The following is a 20,189-nucleotide window of genomic DNA, read 5'->3' on the forward strand; positions in this document are numbered from 1 at the left end:
TGATTGGGTGATGGTTTGAAGACGTAGTTAACGATATAAGTAAATAAATAAATATTTAATAGTTTCTTTTCCTATCCTATTTATTTATATATAACTATTTAATGCATAAATACATCTCGGGAGTCGACTATAGAGATAGAGAGGAACAACTCAATTCAATAATGTATATTTATTAATATTTATATAATAAATAGTATAAATATTTAACTATAGATATAGAAGACACCAGATCAGATCTCGTCCATCTAAATATTTCATTTCCCCTTAAATACTTAACCTATTTATTCTCCATTGATTCCAACTGGCCGTTAGTTAACTTATTTATTTAAATATTTAGCTCAGCGCGCATATAAATATATCATAAATATCGTATTTAAATATATTCGCACCTCAGCCTCAAAACGAAGCATCCAACCCCTTCACAACATCTGAGTAAATATCACCGGGCAAACAGATCAGCTCATTCGCAACCAACTCTGCTTCATGATTAATCGATCTAAATATCTCTAATTCCTCTACGTGCCAGTTGTTCTCAATTCTCTTTGTTTGACCGTGGAGCCCGTTCCGCCATCGTCATTACACCTGCATACCGATCTATCTAACATCCATCGACGCCCTCGCGTTTCTTACACTCCTCATATCCACTCCGCTTCATAGCCAATCGCAGTCATGTCGCAATACTTCTTCGATCTTCTCTACACCTTCACAGACTGCATGTGCTGTTTCCCCAACTCCCCGCAGCTCAAAATTAACAACAGGAGTTTCAAGCTGTTGCGGTTGCTAGGAGAGGTGTGTAACTGCTATATATATTATGTAGATGGGATAAGATTAGATGATGAAGATAGTGGGAACTTCAAAAGACCGACAAAAACTAATCCCACTTATTCATTCAGGGCGGCTTCTCCTACGTCTACCTCGTTCAGGACAAAAACACCGCAGAGCTCTTCGCCCTCAAAAAGATCCGCTGCCCCTTCGGCCAGGAATCCGTCTCCCAAGCCCTCAAAGAAGTTGAAGCATACACCCTCTTCTCCCCAAACAGATACATCATCCACTCCATCGACTACTGTGTCTCCACCGAATCCGGCTCTAAATTCCGCGCCGATGGCGGTGACCCAGGCTCCAAGACCGTCTACATTCTTCTCCCGTACTACCAGCGCGGCAACCTGCAAGATGCCATCAATGCTAATCTGGTCAACCACACCTCGTTCCCGGAGAAGAAGCTGATGACCTTCATGCTCGGCGTGGCCAAGGCGCTCAAGGCGATGCATCAATATCGCGTCAGAGGTGGTGCGGGTGCGGTGAAGAAAGCGAAGATGGTTAGGAATGAGGCAGACGCAGCGGATGCGGACGCGGCGGCATCTCGTGGACGGCCTGCAAGAAGAAACACTCGTCGCGATAGCGATGACACGGAACACGAGCCGTTGATGGATGGGGAGGTTACCATTAGCCAGGAAGGGGTGGATGAGGGTGGTTTCCGCCCATATGCGCACAGAGATATAAAGCCAGGTATTTTTTATTTCAACCAATGCGCTTTTTTTTTTTCTTTTTTTTCTTTTTTCTTTTTTTTTTTTTTTGGCTACAATACAGAATTTAATAAATAGAAAACAAATAAATAAATCAAAAAACTAACAATTCCCACAAAAACCAGGAAACATCATGATTGATGACGACGGCCTAACCCCCATCGTCATGGACCTAGGCTCCCTCGCACCAAGCCCCATCGCCATTACCTCCCGCTCTCTCGCCCTCGCCGTCCAAGATACAGCCGCCGAGCACTCCACAATGCCCTACCGTGCCCCAGAACTCTTCGACGTGAAAACCGGCTCCATCATCGATACCAAGGTCGACATCTGGTCGCTAGGCTGCACCATATATGCCTGTCTGGTGGGTAAAAGCCCCTTCGAGGCCCGTAGTGACGAGACCGGTGGTAGTTTGAGTATGTGTGTGTTGGGTGGGGACTGGAGGTTTCCGGATGAGGACCAAGACCAAGGGCCGAAGGGGAAGGGGAAAGGGGTTGTGGGCGTTGGCGCTGGCGCTGGCGCTGGGGAAAGCGAAGGGGAAGGGAGTGCTTCTGCTGCTGCTGCTACGGGCGGTTCACCGGGTAAAAAAGGGGGGATTAGCGAGGCGTCAAAGGAGGTGGTGAGGAGGTGTTTGCAGGTTGAGCCGGCGGATCGACCGGATGTTGATGAGTTGATTGAGCTTTTGAAGGCGACTATTGAGGAGTTGCCGGATGATGAATGAGGTGGTTGTTGTGTTGGGGTTATTTTTGTGTTTTGAGTCTTTTATGTCCTTCTTCTCGTTTTGGTCTCCCCCAATGAAGGAAGGGTTGTTGTTATTTTGGCTCTGGTGCTCCTTTTTCCTTTCCTTTTTCTGAAGCGAAACCTTTCTGGGGAATTTTCGCGAGTTCACGTTCTTTTGCTTGATCATTTTAGGGAGATCTTCTTGATGTCTTTTTGGCCTGTTATGTTTTCCCGCTGTTTTCTTCCTTTCTTTTTCTTCCTTTCTCTTTCTTTCTTTCTTTTTTTTTTTTTATCCAAAGCTTTTGGGACCGGTTATGTGCTAGATGTACGCTCCAACGATTATTTTGCCTTCTTTCCCTCCCTGTCTATCTGCATTGCTTGTTCATCCTCTATTTCTTTCTTTCTCTCTCATCCCTCTTGTCTACAGATGTTCACATGTATATCTACTCTCGCAATGTTCTCCTGGACGTCGCGGATATTAGACAGGCAACCATCTAAAGCCCCGCAAAGCGGGACAAAATAACTATTTCTTTATAATTTAGAAGGGACAAGTAAGATGCAGCGGATTGTAGCTTGGAACGAATTTTATCGTAATATCATGTAGCTCATAAATTTGACTTTCTAGTTTCTTAAGATATGTCGTCTGAGTTTATGGATGGGTTCTCCCAGACCCCCCTTTGTCCTTTCTTGAGAAGAGATTTCTTTCATTGACGCATTTAAAAAGCCCCCCGCGAAAATAGCGGAATCCAAACACCATCCTCGTTAAAATAACCCCATGCCAAATCACAAAACTGAGCCCCTACTCCGTCACCGTCAACGTCGCCATATTTCTCACAATCGCTCCCTCATTCCTCGCCGGAAACCCATCAGACCCATCCTTATCCAACAACAGCGGCAACCCAACATGTTTATTAATCCAATTAAGCACTGTCCGATACCAAACAAGCGAATTCTCAGGCTTAAGCACCCAATGGTTCTCATCAGGGAACATCAAGAACGCACTCGGCACGCCTCGCATCTGCAACACGTTGAATGCTGCCAACCCTTCCGCGATCGTGAGGCGGTAATCCAGCTCGTTATGGATGATTAGGTGCGGCGTCTCCCACTTATCCAGGTGCAGCGAGGGGTCCCAACGGTCCCAGTTCTCGGGGACCTGCCAGTATACGCCCTTCAGATCCCGGATGGGGAAGTACAGCTCTTCGGCCGCGAGGGAGAATTTCGTGCTGAAGATCCCGTCGTGGGTGACTAGGGCTTTGAATTTGCGGCCTAGGTCGTGGCCCTGGATCCAGTTCACCATGAAGCCGCCGTAGGAGGCGCCTAGGGCGACGGCGCGGGCGGTGTCGACGTAGTGGAGTTCCTTTTCGATGTAGTCGAAGCCGCGGGCGATGTCTTCGTATGGTTTGCCGCCCCACTCGTTCTGGATAGCGTCTGTAAATGCCTGGCCGTACCCGGTGCTGCCTGTAGGGTTGGGCGTGATTACTACGTAGCCCTGCTCTGCGAAAACGGCAGGGTTCCAGCGGGTGTTCCATTGGTCGTTCCATGCGCCCTGCGGGCCACCATGGATGAGGTAGCAGAGGGGATATTTCTTTTTCGGGTCGAAGTTAGAGGGTTTGATTACCCATGCGTGAATGGGGTGGTCATCTGCCCCTTTCCACCAGATATCAGAGACTTGTTCGGAGGAGAGGCCCAGGGACGCGCCGTGTCGTGAACCTGAGCAGATAAGTTTGGGTTTTTGGTCTGGCTTCGACAAGTCGAGTACTGAGAATGCACTGTTTTCCACGAAGCTCGTGCTGGTTATGAATAGCTTGCTGGATGCTGGTGCGACGCTGGTCACGTATCCGGAATGGGTCAGTTTGGACAGGTGGCTTGTAGAGACCTTGGTGTAGTCAGTCAATGGAAGCCTGAACACGGTCCCGCAACCGGTGTCTTCAACCCGGACAAATAGTTCTGAATCGTTCTCACCCCATGTAAGTGAGCTTGGGCTCAGGTTCCATGAGCCAGAGCCATCTGTATTTGCAAAAATCTCAAGGGATTGAGGCTGTTCAGCCCGCCAGTCAAAAACACCAGGGACAAGAATGATCCTGTTTTTATCCGACTCATATCCGTCTTCTCTCATAGCTAGAATTGCGAGTGTTTTGGACACCGGGGATATAACTGGAGATGTTATCGCCCCTTTCAAGCGATCGAGGGAGAGTGCTTTGGCGGATATTGGTACCGCTTGCGTCCAGGACCCGGCATCCATGTTGCAAATGAAAACAACACATTTGGTGTGCAGGGCCTGATTTAAATTCGGATCCTTGGCCACAAACACAATACCATGCGGACAGAGATCGAAATGATCTGTTCCACCAAAAGGCGGAATCGGTGATTCTATCTCGGGCCAACCGATAAACTTGAAGAGGTTTTTCAACTCTGACAATTTGTACCTGGACTGCTTATCCTCGGCCGACGAGGAAGTCTTTTGTAACGTCCCGAGCCAAATTGCATTTTTCTGCGGTGTAATATACTCGTCCCAATGCCTGACGAACAGCGATGTATACAATTTCCCCGAGCTAAGGGGCTTTTTCGCAGTGGATGGATTATATATCGACCCATCTGGATTGGCCTTCCCAGAAACCGCGAGACCCACGAGCCCAGGGGAGAGAGTAGTGAGTTTCAGATTCGACACGGGAGCGGATACCGTCCCTGCAACATATGGATCTTCCTTGCGCTGGCCACATCCGACAATGAAATTGGTGCTTCCCTTCTCCCCGTCCTGCAGCCAGACGAGTTTGTCGCCGTCACCCAACCATTGCGGAGATCCGTGGTAGGAATTTGTCAAGAGAAGGGAGCTGCCAGTTGCAACATCGAGGACTCGAAGTTCTGAGGTTGTCGCGTGGGTCTCGAACGAGTATACTGTCTGCGTGTAGGCCAGCAAAGTACCTGATGCATTTGGGATGGCAGCGGAGCGGCGAGGAGCGCTCAGCATTACCCTGTGAGCAGAACCCATGTTAGCTTCAGGATGGAGAGAATATCATTGTTTCTTTCGTATACTACAGCTCTAGCTATGGACCTGGGGGAAATAATTACTCTGGCGTAAACTTCAGCGCACGAATAGTCATGATGCTATATCACGGCAGCAGAACCGGTCTAGATAGATACGAACGATGTTTTTAGGTTATTGTTGCTTATACGACCCGGAAAGAGGATAGCCGTGCGTCTGGAAAGCTTTTGATTAATAGGATTGTTTGCAATGAACGCTGAACTTGAAGCTGTTGGAGCAAAGCCTTTGTTTCCTAGAATCCCAGGTGAGTTCCCAAGTCTCGCTGCTCTTCTTCGGATCACGGGCATTCCCCCTGTTCTGACAACGGATGGCGCGGGACCTTCTGAGCTTGCTTGTACAGTTGTTAATTCTATGTAACCCCGCGTTGCGCCTGCTTAGTGATACAGCTGCTATTATTAGTTAGCCTCAGCACATTTAACATTCCAAGGCTCGAAAAAATATAAAATACAACGTAAATCTAACTTTAATAAGAGAACCCTCCAGATGTAGAGATCATGTTTGTCTATCTTATATAAAGTTATAGGAACTGAGCAGTTTGCAACTTCAGGCTCATTTCAATTCAATCGACAAATTCTGATCCAAACAAAATCATTTTAAATTTTTTCTCAAAATGGAAACCGTAGCAAAGCCGTTTTTAGTAGACAAATCCATACATTAACTTACATACACAGTACACTCCGTACAGTCTAAACAAAAGGGCGGAGAAAATGAAAATCAACTTTCGGAGGTTAAATTTTTTAAAAAATAACAAAACGACATTGCCTACTCCGATCCTTCATCCTCATCCTCATCCTCATCCTCATCTTCATCCATTCCTTCCGCAGCCGTTATCTTGAAGGACGGATCTTGGTCAACACCCACATAGCTATCGCTCATCAAGAACAGCGTTAGCTCATGCTCACCAGGCGTCGGAACAATGTACTCCAGTTTGAGCTGCAATTTCTTTCCAATTGTGACCCGTTTGGTGGCCAGGAGGCTATTTGTCTTTTCTTCGCCCACTACCAGCCACCAATTCTCCATCTTCTTGCCCGGATAGAACGGAGCAGACACGGTAGTATCAACTTCTTCGTCTTCCTCAACATCCCTCTCAATCCTGATATCGATATAAGCGGGCTCGCCAGCGGTGATGTTTTCTTCGTCTAGAACAGTAAAGTCGAGATCAATGTTGGGATACTTGTTATTCGTAAACTCTGCCGCCTGTGCTAGCTGCTTGTTGTCAAGACCCAAGCGTTTGACGAGAGTTGCATAATCCTTGTTCTCCGATGGGTCCATGGCTTCCATGAACTCGAAGATGTCCTTGATTCTACGGGTGTAAAGGTGGTTAGTAGCTGCGAATACAAGTATTACCAAGGGAAGGAGGAACATACTGGAACTCATTGGCCACCATGATGACCTCGGGGCCGAAATGAGGAATTTGCTTCAATGGACTATCCCGGTCCCACATAGCTTGAACAACCATCTGTGACATTTCCATCGCATTCATCGCGTTCAAGTGGCCCTCGGATGACAGAACATCCACACAAGCACTCAGGAGGTTCAACACTTTGCCCACAATCATTTCTTGATCTTTGCCAAGATCGATCGGAAGCTGCATGCGCGAGAAATGTGCCTGCAAAAGGACGAATGCCTTGAAATGTGGTGAGTCGTAGACTGGCTGCGACATCTTGACTGGTACCCTATCATACACGCGACGGAGAATATGCTCTTCGTGGCGTCGAACCTGGATCATTTCAAACTCAGTAGCAGATGTCACGATTTCAAGAATGCCCTTCAGCTTGGTTCTGGCTGTTAGAGAAAGCAAGAACGTTTGCATGGTGATGAACGAAATGTTGTAGTATGCAGCAATCATTGCAGCATTTAGTGGTGAGAGTGTATCATCCTCCTCGTCCAGGTCGATGATCTTGGCTTCAGAGAGCTCCTTAAGGGTGTTCTCAACCAACTCGGAGAGGAACGTACTTAAGCCTTCGTGGCTCACATCAGTTAGGCCGTAGTAGCTAGGATTTGCGAGGAGACGGCGATAGAAATAGGTGTATGTCATCCAATCAACAGCATCTTGTGTAGATGCAATAGTTCGAGTGCTGATCTCGGTGACAAACGCATCGTGAAGGTATATCTGCAAATGGCTCTCTATTGGTAGTGCTTCATTTAGGAATTTCTTGTAGTAGTCGCGCTTGACGGCGGGAACCATAAGCACGCCCCTTCCACTTTTGTCCTCAAGAGGGCGGGAAGCTTTCCCGAACATTTGGAGTATCTCACTGATAGGATAGTCGATATATCGATGCTCTCGGCCATCAAAGAATTGGGTATTCATGATAATAACGAGATGTGCATTGAAATTGATCTCCCAACAAACATCCCTAGAGGCTAGCATAACTTGTATCGCACCGATTTTGAAGAGATGTGTCACAATGCGCTTGTCGCTGTTGCTGAGAGCCTCATGGTAATAGCCAATTCCGTGTGATATAGATTCTGCCAGTGCTTGCTCGTCGATTCGCTTTAGCAGGGGGGAAATCTCTTCAACGTCGGCATGTAAGAATCTGTCCTCATCATCTGCGGCAATGCAAGCAGCCAGCAAATCTAAAGCAGTTGAGCGTGTCTGTTTTCGCGTAGGTACAAACACTAGCGCCGGTTTATCAGGAGAAAGCTGCAGTATCGATGCAAAGACAGGTTTTGCCATGGCAAGCATGAGAGATGGGAAATGAGGGATCGTGTAGGACTGAATGTGCAGCTCTAATGGAACAGGGCGTACGTGGGGGCTAAAATTGTAAATAGTATGCTTTTTAGCTCCTAGCCATTCCCCAATGTCCCGGGCATTGGACAGAGGGACACTCAGCCCAATCATCCGGAGGTCTTTTTCAGTCTGAAGGGCAATATAATGCATCCGCGAAACAACAACCTCATAGATGTAGCCACCCTGACCACCAAGCATGTGCAGCTCATCGGCGATAAAGAGCTCAACGGCTTGTACATTCTTGCGGCGCTGCCACTGCCGTGAGAGGACATCCCACTGAATGGGCGTAGCAAGTACTAGGTCGGCTTGCTCGAGAATTTTCAAATCTGCAGTGGTTTCTCCTGTGAGTTTCAGAATGTTCTTCCCACCGTTGAGATTGCCTAATCGGGTTTGCCAATCGGTCACACGATAGTCGATCAATTCTTGGAAGGGAGCAATATAAACTGATTTGCCAGGGTTGGGTTTTAACCAATGATGAAGTAGAGCAAACTCCGCACAGACTGTTTTCCCACTCCCGGTAGGGGCTCCTAGGAAAACATTGTCATCCGTGTCGAACAATGATTTAAAAGTCTGTGTCTGCACCTTGTTAAAATGGTCCCAGGAAGGATAAAGCGTTTGGTACTCAGGTCGTTTAAGAGCTTTGACTGGTACCCGCTGCATATCCAACAATGGCGTATGAGCAGGAAAACGCTCTGGTAGAATAAGCTTCTGGAATGAAACAGGTATCTTCGTCTCCGAATGCATCCATCGATCCGAAACGAGTGAAATAAAGTAATTCGGCGGCATTGGTTCTGTTATTGGTACAGTGAACTCGACTAAATGCTCATTCATTTCTGAAACTGCAAACTCTTTGCGAAGGATAAATTGGTCGTGGAAAAGGATATCTTCGCCATCACAATCCTCCACAATAATCCAGAAGCTTTCTACGGCACCATGAAGATCATCATCCCAGGTGAAATTAGGCGTGATGGTGAGTTCCACACGTAGCATTGACCGCGTCATTGGTTGAACTTGGGCTTGCACCTCGAGGCGCGGGAACTTCTGGACGAGGCCGCAAACTAATTGACCTGACTTAGAACTGCCCAGTAACTCTCCCATGCGAGGGGGATCCAGATCAAAATATGTTGACCAAGGAACATCAATCCTTTCGGACTTTTGCAAGATTTCGCGGGGGCACGACGGAAACTGACGAAGAGGGGACATGGTTGGCCACATGCGCTTTTCTGCCATTTTGCAGAGGTTGAGGGCAGTTTTGGCGACAGAGGCCCAGCCTTTTCTTAGCGTAATTTCGAAAATTGCTCGAAGAATACGACCCGCAGATTGGGTGACATATACCATATCTGCCATTAACGCTAGCCCTTCTAGCTTCAAACGAGATATGTAAGCCTGCAAGAGGACATTGATTTTTGCGTGAGGTTCCTCAATGCCTTCCTTCACTGGAATTGGGACACGACCAAGTAACTTCGCTAGCTCTAGCTTTTCATCCTGTCGAACCGGAATGTATTTGAACTCGTCGCTGAGTGCAAATATACGGAACAGCTCGATTGTGGACACCATAGGTTGAAGGTGGTAGTTATATGTACTCATAGAACTATGCGTGATATAATAATGCGAAGCGATACGGCCAAGTTCGGTAGATTGGAGTCTTCCGGTTTTTTTCTCATATTTGACAAGGTTAGCCTTTTCGAGTACTGTTGCTGCAGAGTGGATGAGATCTACGCGTCGTTGTTCGAGAGCTTCATCGTTTTCGTAATCCGTGCCAACACTGTAGAGACCAGGGGATCGAAGCATTCGGACGAATAAGTAAGTGTAACCGAGCCAGTCCACTCCCTCGTCACGATTGCGTACATTTCCAAGCACAATCTCAGCGTTTAGATTATCCGCAAGCTTGCTCATCAGCTGGCTTTCGATAGGAAGTTGCTGGTTCAGCAAAGATAGGTAATATTGCATTTCGGTCTGGGACGTAATGATGATACCCTCTCCAAACGTATCGTATTGCGGTCGGCCGGCACGGCCAAGCATTTGAAGCACATCCTGGGGACTTAACTCAACCCAGCTGCCTTTCTCCGGCGAGTACACTTGTGTACCTTTGATAATGACTGTATGGGCTGGAAGATTGACACCCCACGCAAGGGTAGCAGTACAGACGAGAACTTGCAAACTGCCATCCGCGAATAGCTCTTGAACGGAGGTACGATCAGCCAAACTCATTCCGGCATGATGTATACCGAAACCGTATGGCATAAGGTCTTTTAATGCAGGGTCGTTGACCGCATCAGCTTCTTCCGTGAGAATAGCCCGGCTGGCTGCGTCACTTCTCAAAATTTGTCCAATAGTTTCCATCTCAACAGCCTTGTCTCGAATGTACCGGGCTGTCTTTGCCGTTTCTTTTCTCGAGTGGACAAAAATTAGCATTTGATTCTTATTTGTACCAACTTGCTCAAGAACTTTCGTATAGCAAACATCATTCATAGTTTTCAGCTGTTTAATGGCCTTTTTATCGGTCACACCAATAAATTCTTGCTTCAGTGGACACGGTCTGTATGAACCATCGAAGTGGAAAAGGGCATTGATAGGATCAACGCGCAGGAAGCTGCCCACGTCACGATAGTTAGGGAGCGTAGCACTCAGACCAATCAGTCGCACTGGGTCGCCTGTTTGTTCAATTTTACGTATTGTCCTGCTCACTATACTTTCCAAGACGGGCCCTCGGTCATCATGGAGCAAGTGGATTTCATCGATGATAATAAGTCGTACAAGGCGGGTATAGCTGGTATCGGTCGCTTTTCTCGTGATAACATCCCATTTCTCAGGCGTGGTCACTATAATCTGGGTATCAGCTATTTGTTGTTTGGTAAGTTGCCGGTCACCAGTAAGTTCCGAGACGCGAATACCGTAGGGCTTTAGCCTTTCGCCGAAATTCCCTACTTGCTCCTGAACAAGCGCTTTCAAAGGTGCGATGTAGACAATTTTGAAGTCATCTAACATGATCTCGCCAGTGTCAGGATTGCGATTTTTCCCAATTTCACGTAGTATTGCAAGCATGGCGACATTGGTTTTCCCAGAGCCTGTTGGGGCACAAACGAGCATGTTCCCATCATCTTTGAAGGCCGTTGGGAAGCACTTTGTTTGGATGCGGTTGAGCTTTTGGGAGTTCCTAAATCCGGGACGTGCCCAATCTGGAAGATCTGAAATGGGAATAAGACGTTCACCTGGGTCCCTCTTTGGCTTCGGAGCTGGGACGTGAATTTCTTCATATCCTTTAAAGGTTCGTTTTGTTGAACCTTGTGGCAATTTGACATTGGGGTTAGTCATAAGGTGATTTCCTTGATCAAACACAAGATTATCGAGGTTGATGAGCTTTTTTGGCTGGAGTCCGCCCGTTAGAACACCATCTTTTGGCTTAGATTCAGCTTGGTCTGGTTTGGGCCCGGGAATATCAATGTCCATTAGGTCAACCTTCATCCTTTTCCCAGGTCGGTCGGCCGCTGCTTCCCGAGACGACTTGCCATGTAATTCATCCAAAATGTCACGGTGACCGGCCTCAATCATTTCTTTCTCAAGTGTGGTTTTGGCCTCGGCATCCTCCGCTGTCCGCCTCCATTTGGTCACCCAGACAATTCTATCCCGATTCATAATGAGCTTTCCTACTAGCTCTGGGTAGTCGTAATCAAAAAGTTCCATCAGGTCATTTTCGACATCACGTAGCTGCCTTTCATTTCCATCTTCTGACTTTTCCCCCATCATCCGCAAAGCCTCTTGAGTCTTTTCTTGCTGTATATGTGCGTCGTTGTAAATCGATCCAATCTCTCGCTGGAGCCAATACGCATCAATTTCACGAATTGGGACGAGGTTCGAGCGACTCTTGGTTTTGTCATCACGAGATGCTTCCACGGCGCCATCGATTACTATTTCTTCATCGGGTGTGCCCGCCTCATCATTTTCAGCAGCGGCACCGCCAGCGGTTGCAACCTCTTCTAAACCGGGTTGATCCTCTTCGTCAGACATGTCCTCGTCGGAAGGCTCGTCCGCATCTCGAACCTCGCGAGCCATATTATCTTCATCTTCGTCCGATTCATCGAAAACCACAGCTACACCTTGCCTCTCATCTAATTCCTCCCCACCCTGTATACCATCTGCGCCGTTTTCCATATTTTCGTCTTCATCTTGCGCATCGTAATCTGTGATTTTCTTCCCTAGGTTGACAAGCTCATTAAACTCTTTCGCTCCCATAGTACTTCCAAGTAGGTCATCAATCTCTTTTTTTTTGTCGAAGTCCTTCATATTTTCATCTTTTAAGAGCTCTAGTACAGCATCTGCAGCACTTCGAATAACCTCGTGAGACACGTCTCCTAGATGGTTTGAAGTCATCGTAAGGATTAAATCATAAGTTGCTCTTGTCGCAGGAGTTCTCGGTCGATATTTTAGGCCTTCGATGAGCGCGTCTGCTGCCGACAAGATACCCACGCCCCTCAGCTGTGCCTGTTCTCCTCGCTTTCGTTTTCGTTGCTCTCGTTGCAAAACATCTTCGCCTTCTCGAATCGCACCTCGTTCGATATTCTTAGGGGCCACTGGAGCCTTCCTGATTTTTGTAGCATCCGCACCTGAGGCCCGCGTGCCCATGTCCTTGATATTAATGCGACCGGCGAGAGACTCCGGGTCGCCCGTAACCTCATCTGTGCGGCGAGTTACAAAACGACGGTCCGCCTGGAGAACCAGGTTGGACATCGCCGAGTACTTGTACTGCGACACATTATTTGGATCCGCCATCTTGACTGCCGTACCAGAATATTGTCAAGAGCTGTTTCGCGCTGGTTGACCGTAGCGTAGATGCAGTCGAAAGGTAGAAGTCTATGAAAACCCTGCAGACAAAGACAGGAATAAAGATAATTCAGGAGCCTGGCCTCATTGCTTGAAATAGCACGCGAAATTCAGGCTCAAGAATGCTTGATTCGCAGGCGCTATGGGTTGTAAAAAAGGGACAGAATCCAGCAAGAGAAAATGCTATTTGTTGAAGCCTGAAGACGTCGAAGTTGAAGCTTTGATGCTCACGGCCGAAAAGGGACTAGCGCCTATTTAACATCTAGCCGGTGCTCCCAACCACGACGCCAAAATATAAATTCCGAGATAAACCAGGGGAAGCGGATGCAACGACACAGCCTGGTTTGTGGATATGGTGGATAATGTCAATTTACCTATCTCGTGGACGGCAGCTGAAACGCCCTCTATTGTCAATTTCTTTGCATTGCTGCCCTGCCCGCAATGCTCCCCTTTCGCGCCGCGGAGTGCTTCCCTTGGAGCTCAATCGCGGCGCAAAGAGAAAATCTACAGCCAAACTTAAGGATCTTCCTCAAGGGCGTTTGGAACCAATAGAACCGTATGCTCCTCTCGTTAACGATGCTCCTCAGTATCCGACGGTGATACAAGGCGCAAAAAACAATATGCTGAAGTTTAAGAACTGTGTACTGCTCACGAGGGTGGGAAACTTCTACGAAGTACGGATATCCTTTTCACTTGACTTGTCGATGAACTAGTAGTGACATACCCTTTCTCATTGCAGCTCTATTTCGAACAAGCGGAGGAATACGCCACGCTGTTGAATTTGAAACTTGCCCAGAAGAAGACAAACGCTGGAGCCGTGCCTATGGCTGGCTTTCCCTTTTTCCAGCTCGACCGATTCCTTAAAATCCTCGTTCAAGACCTTAACAAATATGTTGCCATCAGTGAGGAATTTGCCAATAATGTTGTTGGTAAAGCGAAGTCCGGGGGTTTGCAGTTCGACCGTAAAGTCTCTCGAATTGTCACTCCGGGAACATTGATAGACGAGAAGTTTATGGATCCTTACGAGAACAACTTTCTACTCTCAGTATATATGCCCACAACTCTCCCAGAAGAAACGGAAACATCATCGCCTGAACAGCATTCTTCTATGTCGGGCACTCAGCTCATTGGCCTCTCTTGGTTAGATTTATCCACTGGCGACTTCTTTACCCAACAGACGAAAGCGCAGATGTTACCGTCTGCTCTAGCTAGGATTGGTGCTAGGGAGATAGTCATAGACCAGAATGTCGGGCCAAAAATAAGACAAGAACTACAAGCTATTGTCGGACAAGACCAGCAGCATCTGATAACGTCATTTAGCTGTCCAAATGAGATGAGGACTTTAGCAGAGTGGGGTTCCATTTTTGAGTCTCCGATACCTCTTGAGGTAGCTTCCATGTTCACTATGGAAGAAACAGCGGCCTGCAATATATTGTTGGAATATGTCCAAGTTCAAACGCAGGGAGTGAAGATGAAACTCCAAGCGCCCCGCCGTAGGCATTTAGATGAGTCCATGACTATTGACCGTAATAGCCTAAGAGGGCTTGAGATTTTAGAAACTGCTCGAGACGGGCTTGGAAAAGGAAGCCTTCTCCATGCTGTGCGGCGTACTGCGACAAAAAGTGGAGCTCGATTGCTCAGGGACCGGCTGAGTACGGATTTACTGTCTATTTTATTTTTATTTTTGGTTCCTCGTGCTTGCATTCGGGATCACGATAGGCTAACACTGCTCTCCAGCTTCACCTTCCGCTTCATTACACGTTATCAATGAGCGACTTGATTTAGTATCCAAGTTCCTTGAGGATGAAGATCTACGCCAAAACATCATACTCCTCCTTAAACGTAGTTTCGATGCTCAACGACTAGTTCAAAAGTTCTCATTAGGCCGAGGGGATCCGGACGACCTACTTTGCCTGTCAAAAGCAATCCAAGCGTCGCAGGAAATAAAATCAGTTTTACTCCGGCATATCAATCAGTATGCTAATAAGCCTTCTGATCTGACTAGCAGTTTACGCTCCATGCTGGACCGTTTAAATCTCGATGGCCCCGAAACTCTTTCACAGAGGATACTGGCGGCGATAGACGAAGAGGGCCTTCTCCAAAAGCAAAGAATCGAAGACGATGCCGCTGCAGACGCTGCGGCTCTCGCTCAGGAAGTGATTTTAAATGAAGGGTCGTCAGAAGACCTAGAAGCCATGCCTAAGCCGGTCAGAACCCAACGAGCCGGTAGGCAAAAGGATTCGAACGGCACTGAGCAGGCAGATCGGACCACATGGATCATGCGCCGGGGGGCAACTAAGAATTTGCAAAAGCTACATGATGCTCTTGATCTCCTTCTAGCGGACAAGTCCGAACTAACAAAGACGTTGCGAGAGACCGCTGGGACTGAGAATTTAAGTCTCAAGTGGACACCTGGGCTTGGCCACATTGTTCACATGAAGGGAGTAAAAGCATCGCAACAGTCAGTTGAAGCGTTGGGAGCAACGCGAACAGTCTCTTCATCAAAATCAACACGCTCCTTTTATCTAAGTTCCTGGTCACAATTGGGAAGCAGAATTGACGATGCAAAGTTCCACATACTGTCCGAGGAGCAGCGCATCTTCGAAGAGTTACGCGAAGCGGTGATTTTGAATCTTGTGAAGTTACGCCGAAATGCTGCTGTCTTGGATGAACTCGATGTTGCGTGTTCGTTCGCCAGCCTTGCTGAAGAACAGCAGATGGTTCGTCCTGTAGTCAACAATAGCAGAAGTCACAAAATAGTAGGCGGGAGACATCCGACAGTTAAACTTGGGCTGGAAGAACAAGGGCGTCCCTTCGTTAGCAATGACTGTTTTATCGGGGAACAGGAACGGATATGGCTCATAACGGGGCCGAATATGGGTGGAAAAAGCACATTTTTGCGCCAAAATGCTCTGATTACCATCCTTGCACAGGTTGGATCTTTCGTACCGGCGGAGCATGCAGAGATCGGTATTGTGGACCAGATATTCAGCCGCATTGGTGCTGCAGATGATCTCTTCCGGGACCAGTCAACATTTATGGTGGAGATGCTGGAAGCAGCGACGATTTTGAAAAACTCTACATCACGCTCCTTTGTGATTATGGATGAAGTTGGGCGAGGGACAACGCCTGAGGATGGAACAGCCGTGGGGTTTGCTTGTCTACACCACCTCCATAACGTCACTCAATGCCGTACTCTATTCGCTACCCACTTCCATGTGCTGGCGGACATGACCGCTCAATTTGAGCATTTGGGTCGATACTGCACGGACATAAATGAGGACCCTTCGGGGTCTTTTTCATTTGTCCACAGACTGAGAAGGGGTGTGAATCGAGAGTCTCATGCTCTAAAGGTCGCACGGCTAGCGGGTCTCCCAGAGAGTGCCATTGCCGTTGCAAAGGATGTGTTGTGCAAGCTATCACATGGCAGAAGTTTTGAACCTAATGAGGCGGTCTCTTCTCCTGACAGAGCTACTCGGGGCGGCTCCTGATGTTTTATTATACCATTTTTTTTTATCTCAGATCATAATATGCCTTTTAATCATCTGATTCCCCCTCGTGAAAATACTCAATCATATTAGCAATTTGATTCCCCACGAGCCGAAAATTAACGAAGTGTACATATACTGAAATTTCCGCTCATAACTTAGCCACCTCATCCTCATACTCCTCCATCTCCCTTATATCCACATCCACATCTACATCAACAACAATCCCCTCATCAAACGCAACCTCCTGACAATCATCCTCCGCAACCCCATTCGCAAACTGCACCACTACGAAGTCCACCCGACGTCTCCCCACCACTACCATTGGCGCATGCCAAGTGGCAGCCCCATACGTCACCGCTTGACCACCATGCGCAATGAACGCTTTCATATTCCGTAGATCCGGCGGGTCGCGAATGAGAACCTGCTCCTTGCCACCCTGAGCATTGACAACCGTAGCTTGCGCCGTCTGCCCGTGTAGTGACGGTGCGACGATGATGAGGTAACTGGGCACGGGATTGTCATTGCCGCCACCGTCGTTCTTATTGCGCGCTCCCGTAGATAAAGCATTGTTCTCATTATCGGGCCGTTTTCTGTCCACCCCAGATGGTACGCCCAGCGGAATAAACGTCTGCGTAGTAAACGGATGTCGCTCCAGAATCCTTACATCGAAGAGTCCACCGGCAGGCTTTCGTCCCCGGCCCCCTCCTCTCCTCAATGCCCGCGGGAAACACGAGAACATACTCATGCGCGGCTCCCCGTTGCTCCTCTTCCCCTGGCCCTCAGCGCTTGTACATTGGTCGTAATTATTCTGGAATACGGAGATCGGGCTGTATTTCAATGCGGTAGATTGGTTGGCGAGGATTGGAGTAGGGGTATTGGATGGATTTGGATCAGCATCGGGGAGAGAGGAGAGAGAAGAAGCAGGGGGTGCGCGGGTGAGGGTTGCTGGTAACGGGCTAGATATGGCAGTGCCAAACGGATGGAAGGAAGGTAGGGTGAGAGGGGAGGGATGTATGGTCATATTTGATGTAGGGAGAATCGGCGGAGGCATTGTCGATGGTATAGGTATATGAGTTAAGTGTATGATATGTGCAAATTGTCGTTTATTGTTGGGAGTAGGAGCTTTTCATGTCCCTACAGCAGACAAAAGGCGGAGGTTGCCGCCGAGTTGCAAGGGCTCAGGCTGTGGCTGGCGGTGACGTAGTTATTTTTCACTTCGTTAACTAACTACTCCGTACGGAGTAGTTATAAGCTTGTTTGGCTGGTTTGCCTGGAGAGAAGCTCCCCATGGTTTGCCGAGGCATAAAACAACAGGTAAACAACAACTTACGGAGTACAAGATCCATACCATAGTTAACATCTCCAATGTTCTTTCAACTGAATCAAATACAAAGCGTTGCTGGACATGGCATATAATGTTCAAATTACAAGCCAATTGATTTTCGGAAGTGAGATAGCTATCCTATTCATACTTGGGTACCATCCATGCGATCTTGTCTCGTCTCAAGCAATGTGGGCGCATTTGTAGACACCGAGTACTATCCATTTATGTATATGTATATTCCCCAATCCCACTACTATAAGTAGTAGTATTTATCCTCTCGCTATTCATCCTGAATCTTTGCTACCACCTTATTCGCTTTTCCGGCACCCTTTTGCTGATACTGATGCGCCTCAAGTGCATCTTCAAAACCGCCCTTACCCACCAAATCATATGGGGGAGGGAATAATTGACCCCCTTGTTCAAATAATGCCACAAATACTGGAATATACTCAGCAATCCTCTCATTGATATGTTCTGCAGATGGCCGTCCAATCTGCCCTAGCTCAACAAGTTTTGTTTTGCCCCCTTCGAAGTCGGCGATCCCACTCCTAGAAATGCGGTCAGTTCGGAGCTTTAAAGAAACTAAAAAAAAAAAAAAAGAAAATTCAAGAAGTTTGCATGAAACAGTTCTCTACAGCGGTACAAACTCACCATGTGTTTGTCGAGCAGAACAACTTTGGACCCTCTTTGGGAAGCCTTTTAAACAGCTCTTTCGCGAACGCATCGCCCGATGCCGCAGCGTCAAAGACTCGATGTACCTTGCCTTTGGTAATATTAAGGACATCTTTGACCTGCTCCTCTATTGGCTTCTTATAGTCAAACACGGCTGTAGCGCCTTGTCTTTTAACGAGCTACGATGTGGAGTTAACATCATTGTACGATGCCGTGAATATATTTGGGCGGAATATATACGAACTGGAACAGAGCTTGCAGAACACGACGCCATCACCTTATATCCACAAATATTAAAGAGCTACTGTCACCGTCAGCATAGCAATCGAGTGATCTTGAAGGGCGGTCTGGGAAGGATAATATGTACCTGAACCGCGAATTTTCCAACAGAGCTGGCGCCACCTTGAACAATAGCCCATCCGTCCTTTTTTTCAGGTGCGTATTTAGCTTCAAGAACTTCCTGCAAATTTGGCAGTTCCACGTCAAGGCAGTCGAATACTGATAAACCCGCAGTCTACTCTTAAAGTGAGCTTTCATTCGCACATCACGGTACCTGCATTTCATGATGTCTGAGGAAGGAATAGACTAAACACACATACCTCCAGACCAGCACCTATCGTGGCAGCTTCCACAAGAGAAATGTTCTTCGGCTTCGGAATCGTGACTTTGGCATCCATCAATAGCTATATTGCACAGCGCAAGAAGACTACATATTAGTTAGGTGATCGGAAATGGCAATCACCATTCCAAAAACGAAGCCCCGCCAGTTCCGAGCCATGGGTTGAATACGGTAGTGCTCAGTTGGGATACGGTGCGGAGATACTGACATATTCCTGCCCACTATTATATCCCGGATTGCCCAGGCGTGTGCTTCCACAAACATAATCGCCAACTTTAAACATTGAGGCAGCGTTTTCGCCTACTTTTACCACGACGCCTCCAACATCGACTCCAAGACCGAGTGGCCATTCCTGAACGAGCACGCCTAATGATCGCATCAATCCGTCTCTAAATGTAGTAGTTCTGCGTCAGGCCCCGGCTGAGAGGGAGAGAATCATTCTGCCTCAGGAATACCATGCGAAAAAGAAAAAGAAGGCAAACAAAACACAGGGTCGAGAGATAGGGAGTACAGTAATAAGAACCCGATAGATTCTAATGAGATAATAATTAAAGAACAATGAAGACACGCTAGCGCTCGCTATTACACGAACAAAGGCGCTTGTCCGTCCTCCCCCACTCAAGAGGTGAGCAACCTCTGCGCAGGGCGATAAATAAACAAATGAAGAAATAACAAAGGAAAGCCGCCGTGGATAATTTCAATATCTCTAATGAAAGTTCAAGCTTCTAAGGAAAAGTACTACAAACACTGGATTCAAGGCCATATAGATTGATTTGACCAGTATTTGGTCAGCCGATGGCTCAGGAACATCAAGATTGTCCACGATTTTGAAAGGCTCGCCGGCCTTCTCACAAATGATGCCTTTCATGGTTTTCCTTCGATATGAGTTTGGCGAGCTGTTGGTGGAGGTATTGAAAGACGTGGGGGGTCTGATGAGATGATGGGGAGGGGTAACGTAGATATAGATAGATGCCAAGAGCAAATGAAGCGGGGTGGGAGTATACAACAATAAGTTCTGGTAAACGCAAGAGGTATTTATGGACAGTGCAAGTTAGGTTTATTTTGAAAAAACCTTTTGAGACTTTTCCGATTTGTCAGGAGGGGGCATAAATGCCATCAATCATACTGTATACTCCGTCTTTCGGATGATTGCCTGGTCTCGGCTTTTATTTAGGCAACGCCGGTCTCGTATCGCCGATAGAGCAACCGCCAGGGAGCGGAAGAAGCTCGAAACTTGGAAGCTGGTAT

The 20,189-nt window shown here is 47.4% G+C and overlaps 6 protein-coding genes across 7 annotated transcripts; 2 read left to right on the forward strand and 4 right to left on the reverse strand.

Annotated features, from left to right (window-relative positions):
- The first annotated feature begins 246 nt into the window (after positions 1-246).
- On the forward strand, positions 247-2,943 carry BDBG_04267. 2 transcript variants are annotated; one of them, XM_031721605.1, is made up of 4 exons: positions 248-432; positions 527-789; positions 894-1,506; positions 1,649-2,914. In XM_031721605.1, exons 2-4 carry the CDS (start codon positions 670-672, stop codon positions 2,239-2,241), a joined length of 1,326 nt encoding a protein of 441 aa, XP_031578216.1. In that variant the 5' UTR covers positions 248-432; positions 527-669; the 3' UTR covers positions 2,242-2,914. The 2 variants fall into 2 exon arrangements, with proteins under 2 accessions (XP_002625398.1, XP_031578216.1); XM_002625352.2 differs by having other exon boundaries at positions 247-789; positions 1,649-2,943.
- Positions 1,572-5,685, reverse strand: BDBG_04268 (oligopeptidase). The gene is made up of 2 exons (XM_002625353.2): positions 5,310-5,685; positions 1,572-5,212 (listed from the first exon to the last, which is right to left on the reverse strand). Exons 1-2 carry the CDS (start codon positions 5,339-5,341, stop codon positions 3,040-3,042), a joined length of 2,205 nt encoding a protein of 734 aa, XP_002625399.1. The 5' UTR covers positions 5,342-5,685; the 3' UTR covers positions 1,572-3,039.
- Positions 5,686-5,733: 48 nt separating this feature from the next.
- BDBG_04269 (pre-mRNA splicing helicase) lies at positions 5,734-13,032 on the reverse strand. The gene is made up of 2 exons (XM_002625354.2): positions 6,651-13,032; positions 5,734-6,586 (listed from the first exon to the last, which is right to left on the reverse strand). Exons 1-2 carry the CDS (start codon positions 12,782-12,784, stop codon positions 6,046-6,048), a joined length of 6,675 nt encoding a protein of 2,224 aa, XP_002625400.1. The 5' UTR covers positions 12,785-13,032; the 3' UTR covers positions 5,734-6,045.
- An 85-nt stretch (positions 13,033-13,117) lies between these two features.
- On the forward strand, positions 13,118-19,736 carry BDBG_04270 (DNA mismatch repair protein Msh1). Its single transcript, XM_002625355.2, has 4 exons — positions 13,118-13,509; positions 13,575-14,487; positions 14,573-18,757; positions 18,836-19,736. The coding sequence occupies exons 1-3, from the start codon at positions 13,198-13,200 to the stop codon at positions 16,324-16,326; spliced, it is 2,979 nt and encodes a 992-aa protein (XP_002625401.1). The 5' UTR covers positions 13,118-13,197; the 3' UTR covers positions 16,327-18,757; positions 18,836-19,736.
- On the reverse strand, positions 14,472-17,607 carry BDBG_04271 (ureidoglycolate hydrolase). The gene has a single exon (XM_031721606.1). It carries the CDS (start codon positions 17,375-17,377, stop codon positions 16,475-16,477), a length of 903 nt encoding a protein of 300 aa, XP_031578217.1. The 5' UTR covers positions 17,378-17,607; the 3' UTR covers positions 14,472-16,474.
- BDBG_04272 (uncharacterized protein) lies at positions 17,931-19,809 on the reverse strand (the record flags this gene model as incomplete). The annotated part of the gene is made up of 7 exons (XM_002625357.2): positions 17,931-18,198; positions 18,302-18,501; positions 18,567-18,623; positions 18,690-18,836; positions 18,922-19,005; positions 19,150-19,330; positions 19,688-19,809. The coding sequence occupies 7 exons, from the start codon at positions 19,807-19,809 to the stop codon at positions 17,931-17,933; spliced, it is 1,059 nt and encodes a 352-aa protein (XP_002625403.1).
- Positions 19,810-20,189: the final 380 nt, after the last annotated feature.

Source organism: Blastomyces gilchristii, assembly GCF_000003855.2.
Source record: "Blastomyces gilchristii SLH14081 genomic scaffold supercont1.7, whole genome shotgun sequence".
NCBI classification, from domain to species: domain Eukaryota; kingdom Fungi; phylum Ascomycota; class Eurotiomycetes; order Onygenales; family Ajellomycetaceae; genus Blastomyces; species Blastomyces gilchristii.

What these genes read in the sequence shown, in the direction of transcription:
- BDBG_04267 (XM_002625352.2), top strand. Translation starts at nt 670, where the DNA reads ATGTCGCAATACTTCTTCGATCTTCTCTACACCTTCACAGACTGCATG. An exon ending in TGTTGCGGTTGCTAGGAGAG is followed by an intron (nt 790 to 893) that starts GTGTGTAACTGC and finishes TTATTCATTCAG; the next exon opens with GGCGGCTTCTCCTACGTCTA. An exon ending in GCACAGAGATATAAAGCCAG is followed by an intron (nt 1,507 to 1,648) that starts GTATTTTTTATT and finishes CACAAAAACCAG; the next exon opens with GAAACATCATGATTGATGAC.
- BDBG_04268 (XM_002625353.2), bottom strand. Translation starts at nt 5,341, where the DNA reads ATGACTATTCGTGCGCTGAAGTTTACGCCAGA. An exon ending in GCGCTGAAGTTTACGCCAGA is followed by an intron (nt 5,213 to 5,309) that starts GTAATTATTTCC and finishes TTCTGCTCACAG; the next exon opens with GGTAATGCTGAGCGCTCCTC.
- BDBG_04269 (XM_002625354.2), bottom strand. Translation starts at nt 12,784, where the DNA reads ATGGCGGATCCAAATAATGTGTCGCAGTACAAGTACTCGGCGATGTCC. An exon ending in ATGGTGGCCAATGAGTTCCA is followed by an intron (nt 6,587 to 6,650) that starts GTATGTTCCTCC and finishes TTACACCCGTAG; the next exon opens with AATCAAGGACATCTTCGAGT.
- BDBG_04270 (XM_002625355.2), top strand. Translation starts at nt 13,198, where the DNA reads ATGTCAATTTACCTATCTCGTGGACGGCAGCTGAAACGCCCTCTATTG. An exon ending in GGGTGGGAAACTTCTACGAA is followed by an intron (nt 13,510 to 13,574) that starts GTACGGATATCC and finishes TTCTCATTGCAG; the next exon opens with CTCTATTTCGAACAAGCGGA. An exon ending in ATTGCTCAGGGACCGGCTGA is followed by an intron (nt 14,488 to 14,572) that starts GTACGGATTTAC and finishes ACTGCTCTCCAG; the next exon opens with CTTCACCTTCCGCTTCATTA.
- BDBG_04271 (XM_031721606.1), bottom strand. Translation starts at nt 17,377, where the DNA reads ATGCCTCCGCCGATTCTCCCTACATCAAATATGACCATACATCCCTCC.